The 16,709-nt window shown below is 39.4% G+C and overlaps 1 protein-coding gene across 1 annotated transcript in view; it reads left to right on the plus strand.

Annotated features, from left to right (window-relative positions):
* ARSJ (arylsulfatase family member J) overlaps positions 1-15,881 on the plus strand; it is a 45,664-nt gene extending 29,783 nt beyond the window's left edge. The window contains exon 2 of the mRNA XM_040584562.1: positions 13,312-15,881. Coding sequence (XP_040440496.1) covers positions 13,312-14,713 — 1,402 coding nt within the window. The 3' untranslated portion in view covers positions 14,714-15,881. The remainder of the gene's footprint in view (positions 1-13,311) is intronic.
* Positions 15,882-16,709: the final 828 nt, after the last annotated feature.

Raw genomic sequence — 16,709 nt, forward strand, 5'->3', positions numbered from 1 at the left:
ATAACTTCCCTTAAATCACTTATGACAGGGTATATGATGCTCATATCACTCTATTAAACAAGTGTTTTCAGGTAGTGGGGAAAAAGATGCACAGAAGGCAGGTGTACAACATCTATACATAGGTTCCACGTATGTACTAGGATTTCATTGTTTAATATGTTGAATGCATCCTGCCAAAACTTTGTGTGTGTCTGATTTGCACCTCACTTATGCTTATAGAACTCACTCTATTACATGAGTCATTTTTGCCGTATTTGGTCTGGAGTCAAAATCACCTACTAACATCTTAAATAAGACACAGTTTGTTTAACATATTAACATTTTATAGCAAATATTTTCTCTATGCTTTGCTATACATGTAAGAGATGTGGTTTCTAGATTTTTGTTGGACTAACAATGATCAGGCACCTGTTTCCATTCACCCCCTATCTTATACTCCGTTTTATTTCTAGGCCTATTGTGCTGCGGCCACACTTTCTGTTAGGCTTTTGGACACCCCTGCAATGCAAACAGTAAAGCAAGATGTGACTGAGGAGCAGTATAAATGAGAAATTACCAATCGTTAGAAAGGATTAGAGAGCACAGCAGTGACTTCCAAGATAGCACTACTTGCTTTGCTAAGCCGGATTTAGGAGGGAAATAAAGAAGCATTTATCCAAATCACTTCATTACTCAGTTGAATGGAGGCCTAGAAACAGAAGTGCTGTTAACCTCTGTCCCTTATTAACTCTAGTTTGTTCTCTTTGGTGGTGTAGGAAACTGAAGGGAAGGGAAAAGTGTAGCAGGATAGTGGGAGGGGGCTTTGTAGTGCCCCATGCCCTGGCATCTTGCAACCATCACATGTGTGGGCTGCCATTAATCCCCGACACGGAGAGCTTTCTGATTTCACTGCACTCCTGCTCTGCATGGCAGCCTTACGTTTTTCCTAGCCTTTGCCTATTTTGGACAAAATGCAAAGATAGAGACTCCAATCTGTTCGGTACAGAAGCAGCAAACAGCTCTATGAAGTACCAAGCTCCTGGTGTTATGCTGCCTCGTCACAGTCGGAGGCAGCTGTGGGAGCTGAATCTCGGGGCGTTCTAGTATTCACTCCTGTTACAAGGGGTCACAGTGAGCTGGGCACAGTACCTGCTGAAGCTGGTTTGTTCCTTTGGAATTCCAGCCTATGGAGCTTTTAAGAGAGAAATAAACTGATGACCACAACATTTAAGGATACATGGGAAAAGAGTTCAGTTTGTCGTCATACTTTTATTGCTTTACAAAAGTGTGAAAATCCCTAAAGTTAGAAAAATGTTGTGCTTTGAATACAGACATTTTACTTTCCTTTTTCTGCCATATTATATAGTATGCAATATGTTAGTTAAAAATTTTCACATAAATGACTGACAGCCCTGAAACGCTGCTCCCCACTCCTTCCTTCCTTTGCTAGAAAAGCACACCTACATCTACATCCACTCAGATAATGGCAGTGAAAGTATTTAATTTCTGTGTTGAATCTCCCCTGTGAATAAACAAAGATGTTTTATTTCCCCATATTGTCAATCAGGAACCTTCCATCTGGGACCCAGGTTAATAAAATAATTAATTATCTTAATACATTATTTCTTTGGGAACCGCACACAGTGTCTTCAACACCAGCCATTGTCTTAATCAAAAATGGACTTGGCGTGTTGTGGTCAGTTCCAAAAAATGTATTTTAATACAATATTTTTCAGGTAAAGCAGGAAGTAGAAAAGAAAATCCAGTAATGCTACCAACAGTGTGAATTCAATGAGGAAGTAGGATCTAGAAGCCCGCAATATGTGGCTGAATTAGCATGTAACTGCTGGTTATCATTGTGAATGAGTAGGTGCTTCCAGGTGCTGTGTTTTAACAAACTGGTTTTAGCATCAGGGTGAGGCTTCTTTGCATCCCGCCAATGGTTTTTATCAGAAGATAAAAAGCTCATTTTGAGCATTAGCTATAGATGTCGTACCATCCCTGCTTAAAGGAATAAGAAATACAAAAGACTTAAGAAACTATATGAGAGTGTCAGAAGGACAAAAGAATTGGAGGTCAGTTGCAATGCTCAGGCAAAAAACTATGCAGAACCCAGAAGAAAGCGTGTCTCTTGGCTCCCAGCCCTCTCTTTCAAGTCAAGGTTATTTCCTTTGCTAATGATTCAGCGCCACTGCTGTTGCCGGTAAATGTCAGCCCAGAAAACTCTCTATGTTGTTGAAAAGGCAAAATGCATTTCTTTCTTCAATCCAGATAAAGGTGTTCTTTATGGTCACGTGGCCATAGCTTTTCTTGGAAAATTATTTCAGTTCTAGCAAAAGCTGTGGAGTGGCATGAAAAAATTTCCAGCTCGTGTCTGTCCCAGGATACCTGCAGAGACAACAGCAAAGGGCATCATTATCTTGCCGTCAGGAATGTGGGTGTTAAAGATCTTAAACAGGAGGTGTCTGGGTGGGTTTTGCAGTCTGTGTAAAACTTGGAAATTATGTTGCTTAAGTGAAATAAGTGGATTGCGCACTCTCACTTTTTCAGTTTCAAATAACTGTTTATCATTTAATATGCAACCGATGTGTCAACAGTATCAATTACAAGTGTCTAGAAATGTGTAATTAATCTTTAAACATAAATGCTCAGCTATATCACATTGCTCTAAGTTGATATCCTGCTATGTTGAATTGCTCTGTGATAATGAGAGATGAAGGAAGAGATAATAATTTCCTTTTGATGCAATGTATGTGTTACACAATCATGTTATACGATGGATTGCGTTAAGTAGAACAAATAGAATAGCAGAGTTGAGATGAAACAGAAATACGTATCCAAGGGTATTTCTTAATTAATCGGCATTCACAAGGAATCCCTACACTAAAAAAGAGGCTTGATGTATTAATTCAGGGACTCATTTTGATATTTTGATGACACTGAGCAAAAATTTATCTGAAAGAGTATGCAAATGAAATTGATGGAGTTGATCCTTCTATTTAAGTAGGTGTGTATTGATTGCAGGGGCTAGAATCGGTTCTTCCTATAAGAGGTGCATTGAGAAAATTGAACTTGAGACATAACGTAGAGCAAGATAATAGGAATATTGTAAACACTAAAGAGAGATAGTGGCCATTACCACTTGATTAGCATACTCTCAATAATAATTTATCTCCAATTTTAAATTGGAGTTTTAAAGACTGTTCTAAGGTTTTGAAAGAAACTTAATGGGCCTATGATATACTTAAGCTCAATAAAGTGATGAAGCTCTGACATTCTCCAATGTCGTGCTCAGAAACGGTATGTTTATGTAGTTGTTCAATGGTTAATATAAAACTATAGCTTTCACAAAGTTTGGGTGTTGTGTGAAGGTATCTAAAACACTTAAGATGTCTCTGAATAATCCTGATTTTTTTCAATGTCATAATGTTCTTTAATTATAAAGCAATTATGTCTCTCAAATGATATCATCTAAAATCATGATATGGTAGTTGTTAACGTGTATTTTAGATCTTGTCATTTTGTCCTCAGTCATCCATGCTGTCAATTCAAGGTCATTTAGGTTGATATAGACTCTAAGTATTGGATATATGAATAATACATAAGGACAATATTAATTCAGAAATAGTAATAAATGGTCAAAATGGGTACTTTAATTAAAGTGTAAAGTGAGAAAATAACTGTTTGGCTGCTACCTTAAGGGCTGCTATCGAGTATGTCATTTTTATGAAAGATGCCTTCTTATGAAAGGCAACCATATAATGAATATCTTTCACATCCCTTAGGTGCATTCACCAAATAATTTCTTATATAAAGATGAACTAATTTTTCTAAACTGTCACAGAATTATGAGTTTCAGCCTTGAGATTTTTAGCTGAAAACTATTTCACACATTTACGTGGCCATTTTTTTCCCCTGGTTATGTAAGAAGGCCTGTGTTATTACCAATTTAATGTATTTTTTTAGGCAGAATGCTTCGATGAGACACACTGAAATTCACACTATCTGTAAGAATGACTAGTCCAGAAAATTAATAGTATCTGAGATTGTATTATCTCGGCACAGCAGTGAATGCACAGGTTAAAGTGAAGGTTGCTTTTTACACAATTTCAATGCTCAGGAGTTACGTGCTGTAGCACAGAGAACAGCCTTTACAAACTGGTAGGTGCTGTGTCCCTCTCCTTGCGTGCTGGTTTTACTTCAGCCTCGTGCAGTGCTTGCAACAGGGTCTGCAGCCCACTTTTTGAAGTGCCCAAGGGGGGAATTCTGTCTGCCAACTTAGGGCTTTTAGATTCCATTTATCTCATTTTCATCTCTTTTTCCTCCTGTAAAAATGACTGAAGCTGGACTAAAAAACTCACCTCTTACTAATGAATTGTTTTACCTTTGCCATTTGCTTGCCTTAACTTCAGAGGAATATGCAGGGCTGGTCTGTTCATGTGAGCCTCTCTTCTTGCACATGTAGCTCCGGTACACTCCTGACTTCTCAGCAGTGCATTTCTTTTCCTCATCACATGTTGATTAGGTGTAATATCCAATGGGATCTATTTTTGCTGAGAGCCCAGAATTTGGTGGCAATGTTTGGATTTGTGGTTGGCATGCAAAGTATTTAGTCAAATTGTTTTCTTCTCATGTCACTTACATGTAGACATGAAACAGAGAGCGCCGATTATGCAATAAAACATTCCCCCCCCCCCTTTTTTTTTTTCTAAATGAATAACATGCAGTGATAAAGTTGGAAATGTTGTGCTCTGTTTCAACAGCTGCAGTGAACTGAGAGCAAGGAAAACAATAGCTGCATACACACATGTGCATTCCAGCTGCGGCTGACTCCCATGTTCTCCTTTATTCTTTTTGTCCTCCCATTTCAGCAGAGAAATTGTCTCAATGACAGGAAAGGTTAGTAGTGGATATGCTGCCAGTTTAGTACTGTTTTGTAAAAAATCAGAAGTAATGTATAAAAATACTAATTACATGTTAATTTGTGGGGTGATTTAAAGTTGAAACTTCTGCTTGACTTTCATTATACGATTTTTATTTTTCCGGGCACAACAGCCCCTTGCAATCAGGAAAAGTAACCCCGATGAAATACAGATAAAAGTTTCTGTTTATTTTCTCTCCCAGCTTGGTTACACAGTCAGCTATTTTTCCTTTAAAGCTGGCAACTCTAGAGACAATTTCTTTTCTGCTGTTCATCAAGCTCTGCCTCGCTCCTGGGTGCCAGTTGCATCAGCAGGAGTTGGGAAGATAAAAGAGAGTAGAGCTGGTGGATACCCTTGAGATGCTAAATTGGTCAGAATATAGAGCTACAAAGAACAATATTTTCTGGCTTGGTTCTCCAGCTTGTGAGCAGCAGGGTCCATTGTTGTGCGTGGGGGCTTCTGAACCACCACAACCATCACTGCAAGTCCCTCTGGTTCTTGCTATTGATAAATGTTTATTTTTGCTAGTGTAACTGGGTGGCATTTCTAGGTGCTAGATGATAAAAATGTATTTGCAGTGTAAGTGATGTAGTGGTGTAAGTATGTTATTTAAATGGCCAAATGTCAAGGCTTGCATGAGAATTTTCAAGTGATTTTGAGGTTGAGTTGATACATCAAAATCCAAATGGCATTTGGATACCTTGACTCCTGTAGGTGCTTGGAAAAAGGTAATTGGAACAAAAAAGGTAACATTATTAGTCCACAAATAAATCACTACTTATTTTTTCTTTTCCTGTATTTGATGGAAGAGCCTTAGGTGATTTAAAAACACACAGAAAACCCACCCCACTCCCCCAAAACTGGGAAGTAGGGTAAGATTCAGAACTTTTCAAGTGAAATGTTTGCAGTAGCGCTGCCAAAGTGATAAAACAGTAAATAATTTGTTAGACTTTTTTATATAAACGCTTGGTTTAGAAGTGGGTATTTTTCTGCTCTGATTTATAAGCACATAAAAATTCAAAGCATACAGCTGAAGATGAAATGAATGTGTGTGTATGTCTGTGTGTGAAAACTTTGGTTTTACGTGGGCTGACACAGTGAAAGGCTGCAAAGGTTTGGCATTCACATTTAGTCTTTAATGTTGCATTTGCTTCTCTGATCCTTCAACGCTCATAACCCACCTTCCCTCCCCAAAATCTTAAAGCTTTAAACTAGAAGATAAAAATGGTTAAATTATAGATTCATAGGGTTTTTTTCTGGCATACATTTAACAGTGACAGAAGACTTGAGCAGAGAAAATGTTCTGAGGGGGACTGTTCAGATTCAGTTGGGCTTCCCTGTTTCTTTCCCCAGGAAAGTAGGAAACCTGAGGCAATGACACGAACCCAGGTCTCATCCCAGTGTGCATCCAGCATTTGGTCAGTTGAAGAGTTGAGAACCAGGACCATGGGGACCAGAGGGATCATGCCTACTTCAGAAAATGGACGGCCTTTGCCTCCCTAAGATTTGAAAAAAAATATCTCAGTGTTGGTCAGGCAGTGGCACAGTATTCTGCATGTCATTTGCTGCAGAAGAGCTCATTTGAACCCTCCAGCCATAACTCATATCCCAGTGAAGAACTCTAGTAATAAATCTTTGCTTCTTTTTTTTCTAGAAGGAGATTTTCTTCTGTAAGTCATGCACCCACCCATCTTAGGGAAGTAACTCTCTAACTATGGTACCATATGCACATATCAATAAAAGCATTTTCTGATTCAGACCACTTGGACAATGCTGTAGAAACGCAGAATATCTTACCCACAATCTTAAGCAGCTAGAAAAATAGGCAGCATAAGCCAACACATCCTGTCTACCCTTAATTTATATTGTTCAGCAAAAGGGTACATTTTGTGACAGGTCATGTTCTAATGTAGAAAGCGTTTCCTTCATTCCTTAGTGTTGTTCAGGATTTTAACCAGGACAAAATGCTGCATGGCTGACTTGAGAGTTACTACCATACCTATCGCATCACTCATGTTCATGGCTCAAACTTTGATTGCTTGCTTTGGTCTTGTTTCAGCCAACTACCTGGCTGAAACTACATTCTTATTTAAACTGTGTGTTGAACTGAAGCCTTAGCTCTAACTTTACTTTGGAACCAAGTAGCCAGAACTTAAGGCAGAAAAACCCACCATCCCCAGCGCTGCTGCATAGCTGCTGTTTCTGAAAGACAAACTGTAACTCCTGTAGCATAGGCTTAAGGCTTCTTAAGATACTTTCTGAAAGACTATACAGCATGAAAACCCAACCTTTTATGCTCTTGTTTAGAAAATGTATCACGTGGAAGAGTACCCGGTTGCCATCATACGTCAGTACTGAAGAAGTGTGATTGACAGAGCTTAGCTAACCCGGTCTGGTTCAGAACAGATTAGTCCAACTTGCTGCCTTAACAAATGCTGAGATGCCTACTGCCTGCGTTTGCTCTCATGGAAGCATGATAAGTGGAAATTAGCAAAGGCAAGACTGGAAATAAGACAGACCTGAACATTTAGACAACACTTTGCTTATCAGTAAATTTATGTAATATGAAATGAGAAAGAAGCACTGTGGCTACAGGCTATGGCTTCTGTTGTCACCAGTGTGAAGAGACTATGAATTGATGCTGACTGCTTTGCAGCAATTCATGTCAGGCTGTGATAGGTTTATTTGCATCTCATTTAAATTAGCTTAGCTCAGTCCTCTGCCCCAGTGTCTTCAGTATCAACCTGCTCCTCTTCCAGTTTTACTTTCTCATTATATTTTTTAAAACCTTAGCAGATTCAGCATAAAACGTTTAGTTCTTATGGCAAATCTTTCTGATGCAAAATCATTTTTGTGTGTTTCTTTCGTGTCGGTCCGTGTCTGATCAGGAACTTTGCATCTCTCTGCCATGCTCTTCACCAGCTTGTTTGGCTGGCTGAAAGCAGAAGGACTTCCAGACAGCTTCTCTTTCCCACGCAAGCATCTTACAGAGCTCCAAATAACTTTGAGGTAAATAAGAGTAAACACATCTGCCCAAAGTAACAGCTTTTTCAAACGATTACGGTTTGTGGACTTCATGCTTAAAGCCTCAGTCCACAATAAAGTAGTCTTTATCAATCTGTTTTCTTTTGCTGGTCATAGGGCTTTGCTTCTAGTGATTTGCTGGTGGCAAGTGTGTTGTTGGGTTTTTTTCTCCCCACTAACATGGACCTCTGAGGACTGGGAACCTCCAAGCATAAACTGTCACCAATTTCTATATTCTTTACTCATCTGGAATAGCTATATTTCTAGCTGTTGTGTTATATGTAAAGTTTCAGGTAAGATGTCAAAGACTGTTCTTTAGCAGTCCCTAAGATAAACTGCTATCTACATGCTGTATTTTATTATTTTTACCAAGAAAATGCATAATCAATAACGATCCCTTCAACTAATGTAGCATGTGTACCTCAGTGCTATCACTGTTTGCAACTCCTTCTGGCAGATGCTTTTTTTTATTTGAAATACTCTTTTCTAAATCCTAGGCTAAAGTTTATTATTTTTAAAGCTGAGAAAAAAATTTGACATATCCTGAGCTATGCAAGCATAATAAAAATATATTTTCCACATGTACTAACTAGACCTGTGCTAGCAAAAGTTCCTGAAATTAGAAACTTCAAACTGTGCTCCTCTGTTAATGAAGATTAACAAGAATCTCAGTTTGAAGACAATTAATGCAGTATTTTAAAATCATGAGAACTTAAAATCAATAGTTTTGTACATGCACATTACAAAATTAGGAACATCCCAGCTTCTTCCTCAGTACAGAACCCACCCTGAAGTTAAGGGTGAAAATACTCAATAGAAAACTCCTTGGGGAAACTTTTTTTAAGGACAACTGGTTTGGTCCACATACGTTTAAGACTGCGTAAGCAGCGTGGGGATGTGAGGCATGCCAGGAGAATCTCTTGCACAATACAGACCTTAAGTCTTGCTCTCTGCTTCAGGGGAATAGTAATGAAAATGTGCAAAGATTACTGTCATTGATCTGCTTCTCTACTTTGGTTTGCTCTCCAGATGAGAACCGGGAAACTAATTTAGCTTTACTAAGGACATCAGAAAGGGGAAATTAACCCTCGAAATGTTAATGCATTCCTCAAGCTCAGGTCAAATTGACTTTAGTATCCCCGTTGTGATTTACATCCACAAAGGCTCTGGCACTTGAATGTGCAGTTGACCTTTAACAACTTAATGGTCTCTGCACCTTGAGACTGAAGGCAGGAGTAATGTAAAAGCCACTGGCTTAGCTCTGTGTCTTTCTAGATTAAAACAGGATGGGAAATGGTGTTGGAAAGCAGTACCCTGAGCTCAAACTCAGGATGGAGGATTTATTTGTTTATTCATTCGTTTTAAGAAATATTTCTCTCAGCATCCAAGAAGCAAAGGACCTGTGAAGTCATCAAGATACTCCCACTGGGAGTCCACTGCTTTAAACTTTCCACTACAAACAAGTAAACAAAGTGGTGTAACAGTCAACTAGCCTTAAACAGCTGCCTTGGCTGGCACAGTTAGCAGTGTTTTCACTGTAAACATCTGAACAACTTCCACACTAAGAAAATAGAAGAGTAGAAAATGCGCAAGAAAGAGCCATCCCAGTGTAGTGAGGATAAATTCATTTTCAATATGCTTATTATTAGCTGAACGTTTCACATAAATCTTACTTAGTTCCTTGTTCTGCAGATTTCAGATTGCAGGTAGACAGCTGAGATCTAGGAACTTGGAGGGGTAGGGGGAAAGAGGGCATAGTACATGCATATAAAGTATTCACAAGTCTTGAACCCCTGTACTTTGTACAGAATATTATCGGTCTGTTACCTGTATATAAACACTGTCCATAAAGGTAGAAGTGTGGAAACCTATGAAATGAGATTTTGTGGCCTGTCACCATTTGTTTGTGTATAACTGGTTACCAGTGTTGTAATTATCATAATGAATTCCAGACTAGTCATGATCATAACTGACTTTCTGCATTTGGGATTAAATTAAACCAATTTATTCTAAAGAAATTGCTAGTATTGTGGTAGAAAGCGATGAAATCTATAGAATGTATTTCACAAACACTTCATGGCAGTTAGTGAGTTCGTGAGTTTATCTTCTAGAGAACTCCTCCCAAAGCAGCATCTGCCTCTTATTTCCTTTATGTTTTGCCTCGTTCAGTTTTTTCTTCTCTTGCACAGCCTAAATACAGTTTCAGACCAGTAATGTTGAGACACTTGCCCTATTGCTATTAATGCCCTTTACTTCTATCTTTTGCTCAGATTATTTTGTTTTCCCATGAATGGTCTGCAGGTCCTTTGAAAACAAAATACTTTCACCGAAAAAGTAGCATTGGCACTTAATGGATCGATTAGGAAGGCATGCGGTACAGAAAAGTGAAGAAATCATGACCATTTTTGTGATAGTGAATAATAGTCTGATAATTAGAGGTTGACATTTTTGTGAAACACTTCTACAGTTAAAATGTTTGGGCTTAAATTTGATTATTTTGCAGATCCCTTTTTACATTTATGAATATAAAAGTGCCTGTCTCGGTGTATGTGTGCATATATGTATATCTAGAAGCATAGCTATGCCATAAATAGCACACACACGGGGAACACACGAGCATCTCAGCAAGGAAGCCAGCAGCAGAGAACTGAAGCAGGACTGCTGTATGTGCCTTGTAGCCAGCATATTGAATAACTTACTGGGGGGACTGCTGAAATAAGATGCATTCCTGTGTACCAGATAACTTCCTAAGAAGAATATGTATCACCGAGGCTAATTCTTGGTAATTTTTGGTTCAGTGTTTGTCAGATTAACAGTGCAGGAATTTCATGCTTGGATATATAATTGAAAGGCCCTGGGGAATCTGCATGTTGTTTATGAATTCTTTATGAGAATTAACTTTGTACGAAATATCAGACTTTCTGTGTGGGCATTGTAAAGAGGCAAACCGGTTTGCAATGTGTCACAGATTCTGTTGTCCATTCCCCTCAAAGTTCAGCTTCTGTGTTGAGGGTCAGGGTGGAAGGATCTGTTACAGCACTGCTTTTGAGAAAATACTGACTTCCAGCAAAATAAGCTTATCAGGGCAGAAACTTTCCAGCGGGGATTGGGGGTTGATCCCAAGGTAGAAGTGGCTGTCAACATTTAAGAAACCAGAAGCTATTTAGTAAAAGAGCAAGGTGGGGGCAAGGACTTTTCCAGTTGGATCAAATACAGGGAATTTACTGAAAGAGTTTAAAAAGGCAGAGGAAAGCAAAGGAGAAGGCAATGAAATGTCTTGTAAACATCGTTCCCTGAGGACTCTCAGAGGTGAACTGAGGTATGGGGCACTGCCATTAGTCAGCACGGTTTCCTTACTGCAGTTTACCTGTTTTAAAAGGAGAATATTATACTTGAATCATGGGAAAGACGTGGGTATTTGCGTGTGCCCATCATATTTTTTACAAAAGCAAAGTGTAGACCCCAGAAACTCATGATTTTGTGAGTGTGCTTTAACTACGGCAGTATCTCTTCTGTCAGCACCAGCTGGTGAGTTTGGGGACAATTGGATGGCAGGGCTCCCAATCCACAAACTGCTAACAGAAACAATGCTCTGAAAAAGTGCCAGGGAGACAGAGCAAAGCAGCAGCCCTTGTGGTGTAGTTAGCAGAGGCTAGCTTGAAGCAGAGAGTGCAACACCCAAAGCTTCTGCAACGAATTAGGCTAGAGCTTCTGGTTCCGTGGAAATAAGGTCAAGAATAAAATGGGAGTTACACAATTATTACAGATTGGCAGGCATTAAAGACATCTATGGTGCCTTCTAAGATCTTGGCCAGGAAGACATCGTATAAAAGCAGACTTTTAAGTTATTTATGGACAGGCAGAGCCTAATGTTTTTAATTTTCTAAACAGCTCAGGAGGCCAATCAGATTGGCAATACTAGCAGAATGTGTCAGGAAGTCCCAACTCCCGCTAGCACAAATTAATTAAAAAAGTGGTTTTGGGGAAGATCCACAGTATTGGTGGACCTAGCCATTCTATTAATGACTGAGAATTTGATCTATTCGCACACGCTGGGAGAAGTCTTCTTTGCTTTACAATATGCTGTTACATTTTATTTTTTAGTGTCAAACCAATATAAATGGATTTGTCCTTGAATTTTGATGCTTGCTGCTGCCCATGCTGAATTCATTTTCTAATCATATGGAGCCCATATGTATTCTTTACACATAGACTGTACTGCACTGCAGAATTTATTATCCGATCCTTTAAATATACTGCTGTTACACGCTCAAAGTCCAGCATTTTTATATGCTGTAGATATGTTTACCAGTAGAAAATTATGAGGCACTGTAAAAATTGTATTTGTCCACATAATTTTCTATAACCATTTTTAATGGGGACATGTGACAGCTTTCTGTGGAGGAAAAAAACCTACTTCCAAATATCCGTCCTCCTGTATATATAGGTATTTTGACTAGCTCAGTTCACGGAAGGAAACATTTCATTGAGCAGTTAGGCAAGGGCAGAAAATGACTGCTGAACAGGAGATCCAGTGATGAAATCACCACTTCCTTCTGAGTGATGGCTCATAAACCTCTTTCCCTGTAACTGCACATGCATCCTTCAGTTTTGGCCAGGATACTTGCCATCCGCACATACTTATGCCTCTTACTCAGGTGATGAATGCCGGAGCATGGGACTGTAGGTGTTCCAGGAGAGAGCAGAGCCAGGCCCCATCATGTGCATGCTGATGGCTGACCCAGTTGTTTTAATATTAGTAATATCTCTTCTAAGTCATAGCCTGTATGCATATTGCATGACGGATGACCAGAAATCCGACTGTCGGGCTGTCAGCATTGTGCGTGCCAGGAGAGCTGGTCTCCGGTCAGTGCTGTAGGACTTGCTTATGCTCAGAAAAAACAATGTCATCATTCTGCTGTCCAGGGTTTGTATCATACAGAAGGGGTACCGTAAAGCTCTGGGAGTTTGCTAGCTTTAAAATAGTACTGCCCAAAGAATGGCTCACGAGCAGCACGTTGCCTCCGAGATCCTTTGACATTGCTCACAGCTACGAGGAAATTAAAAACATGAAAAATGAGGCCAGCAGGGAGAGAAGTGTGTGATGATGCTGCGTCTTGTTTTTTCAGTGTTGTCGCCCACTGGCCAAAGTGGGGGAACTGCTCTCAGACACTTGTGAAGCAAAGCAGATGCCGTTCTCCTGTTTTGTCGGATTTAATAGTGTGGCCTCTTTAGTTTTTCGCATTCTTCAAAATATTTTCAGAGAAAATCGCTGCATGTGTAGAAATATTTTGTTACAGTTATATGCACATCGGTGTCCACACGTAAGGGCCAGAGCATGTTTTCCCCCCTCCCCACCTGATGCCTGTCTCCTCCCTGCCTCCAGGTACCAGATACACACGGGCCTTCAGCACTCCATTATACGGCCAACCCAGCCCAACTGCTTACCTCTGGATAACGTCACGCTACCTCAGAAGCTGAAGGAGGTTGGTTATTCAACGCACATGGTTGGCAAATGGCACTTGGGGTTTTACCGCAGAGAATGCATGCCCACACAGAGAGGATTTGACACTTTCTTCGGCTCGCTCTTAGGCAGCGGCGACTATTACACTCACTTCAAATGTGACAGCCCAGGGATATGTGGCTATGACCTGTATGAGAATGACAACGCGGCTTGGGATCATGACAATGGCATCTACTCAACGCAGATGTACACACAAAAAGTACAACAAATCTTAGCTTCCCATAACCCCAGGAAACCTATATTCTTATATATTGCTTACCAAGCTGTTCATTCGCCTCTTCAGGCACCAGGCAGGTATTTTGAACATTATCGATCGATAAATAACATCAACAGGCGAAGATACGCTGCGATGCTAGCTTGTTTGGACGAAGCCATAAACAATGTAACCCTTGCTTTAAAGAAGTATGGTTACTATGAGAACAGCATTATCATATATTCTTCAGATAATGGTGGACAGCCAATGGCCGGAGGAAGTAACTGGCCACTCCGAGGAAGCAAAGGGACCTATTGGGAAGGAGGTATCCGTGCTGTTGGGTTTGTCCATAGCCCTCTTCTGAAAAACAAAGGGTCTGTGTGTAAGGAGCTTGTGCACATCACAGACTGGTTCCCCACTTTGATCACACTGGCAGAAGGGCAGATCAATGAAGATATCCAGCTGGATGGCTATGATATATGGGAAACCATTAGCGAAGGCAGACGTTCTCCAAGAGTAGACATCTTACACAACATTGATCCGATTTACACCAAAGCCAAAAATGGGTCCTGGGCAGCAGGCTATGGGATCTGGAACACTGCAATTCAATCTGCCATCAGAGTGAATCATTGGAAACTACTGACGGGAAATCCAGGATACAGCGACTGGGTACCTCCCCAGGCCTTCAGCAACGCGGGCCCCAACCGCTGGCACAATGAACGCGTCTCCTGGTCGGCTGGCAAAACAGTGTGGCTTTTCAACATAACCGCTGATCCATATGAACGAGTGGACCTCTCTGCAAGGTATCCAGATGTAGTGAAGCAGTTGTTGCGGAGGCTTTCACAGTTTAATAAGACTGCCGTTCCTGTTCGATACCCACCTAAGGACCCTCGGAGTAACCCAAAGCTGAATGGAGGAGTCTGGGGTCCGTGGTTTAAGGAGGATGAAAAGAAAAAGAAATCAGACAAAAGTAAAGGTGCAAATAAGCAAAAGAAGAATAAGAACAAGAAAAAAGCAAATCGGAAAAAAGGGCAGTCGTTACATTGCCGTTCACGTCTTGCTGGTGGATAGACTCTAAGCACCCTCTTTTGCCAAGTCCAAGTCAGCTTGACCCAACTTTCTTGAACTTCTGACAGAATATCCTAGAAATGCCAGCTCTGCACTATGGATAAAAGTTGTCACCTTTTAATTTTTTCTTCGATTTCACCAGCAGGAGATACCTCAGTGCTCTGCCTTGAGTGTACATAACCATCCACATGACAAACTTTCTCCTCTGCGGGATGAATGGTGCTCACCCATCACAGCTACATTCCAGATATCAATGGTGATAACACTTAATTTCAGTAAACTCATTTTTTGTGGACATGTGGTGGTTCCTTGCCTAAATCAGTTATAATCTCTGGAGAATATGGAGATGTTAATGGCAGATGTTCTCAAACTGACAGATGATTCATAGAGAGGAAGGAAAAACAAAATTTGAGAACCTCTGTGGGTCAGAATGACATTTTTCAATACAAACACAGCAAAACCATGAAGCCGTCAGAGTAACTTTTTAGAGGTATTGGGGAGAGGGGCATGATAGGAGGAAAGCTGCTTTGAATTAGACTTTGTCTGTCTTACATAAATCAGAAAATTTAAAAAATTTCCTAGATGTGCTAAGCTCCCTCCATTTGTAGTAAACCCAGAAGGCTGTTACTGAACACACGTGAACAGCTAGCACACGTCACATATAGGTTATTATAGGCATAGAGAAAAACACATCACCAAAGTGAATGTAATTTTTAAACACTAAGATAACTGTACAACAACATGTAAAAGACATAATTTATTTTACAGCACAATACTTACTTCTCTTCCATTAAAAGTTTAATTACTGGGTGACACAAGGTACTCTTTTGGGTGCAAGGGTTGTTTGGGGTTTTTTCCTTTGATTTTTCATTTTATTTCCGCTCTATCATTCAGAGTTTTATTTAACAGATCAATATCCTCAGAGTACTGTAAAACCAGAAAATACTGTATACACTGCTAGAATGAGAAAGGAGAATGATTCAGGTGCATCATTTCATTATGTATTTGCCTCCAATTATTTTGAATGTAACAAAGTGATTATTTAATTTAGGAGTCACATGAATATTGTTCAGTTTCTGTACAGAAGCTAGGCCATCTTTATGTTTGGGGGAAAAATTCTACTTTAAACCTTTTATTTATGTATCTATTAAAATAGTTTATTTTTATGGCATTCATAAAAGTAGTCTGCCTCTTCTTTGCATTAATGATAGCAGTTCTGTCCTTGTTTATTTTAAATGAACTCAGTAAGCTTTTTTATCACTATTATTTTTGGTGCAGGGCTGATTTTTATGACACTTTGCTTCTGAAACAAAATGTCTTGTTCCAATATGTATATAATTTGAGACATGGTTCAAACTTAATCATCCATGCAAACACCTTGGAAAAGGGCTAATGGATGTGCTGACTACATATTAATGGTAATCTGTGATAAGTGATACAATACATATGGATATGTAAGTTTCAAGATAAATTATGTTAAGTAAAAATGATGAGTCATTTGTTACATAGCTATAACATGGTGTGGTGAAATTTAAAATAAGCGTGGTCTTCAGCTACATCTCCCTTGACTTGGAAGTCACGTTCATATAAATGGATTACAGTTGAAAAATTAAACATTTGTAACATCAGTGCACACTAAAATCTCAATGATGTCCCATGCTCCAACACCTCTGACCTTTTTTGAAAAGAAACTAACTGCAGACATATACTGCCAAAACATAGTAAATTACATAGTTTCAACTATAAAGTAGAATAAAGCTGTCATTAATGAAAACTTAGAAACAAGTTAGTCGTATTTTGGAGTTAGTTTTGTAATTAATATACTGGGGACAAGATAGAAATAGACTTCTTAAATAACTACCTATAAATAATAATTATAAAAGGATGGTGTGTGTCTGCACAAGTGTTTAGTATTGTCACTGTTATTTTTCATATTGTGTGATGCTGAAGAGGACTAATAATTTTCTTAGAAATCTGTCTAGCTTTACGTAAGATCCAG

The sequence above is a fragment of the Falco naumanni genome, chromosome 1, assembly GCF_017639655.2.
Source record: "Falco naumanni isolate bFalNau1 chromosome 1, bFalNau1.pat, whole genome shotgun sequence".
Lineage (NCBI taxonomy): Eukaryota > Metazoa > Chordata > Aves > Falconiformes > Falconidae > Falco > Falco naumanni.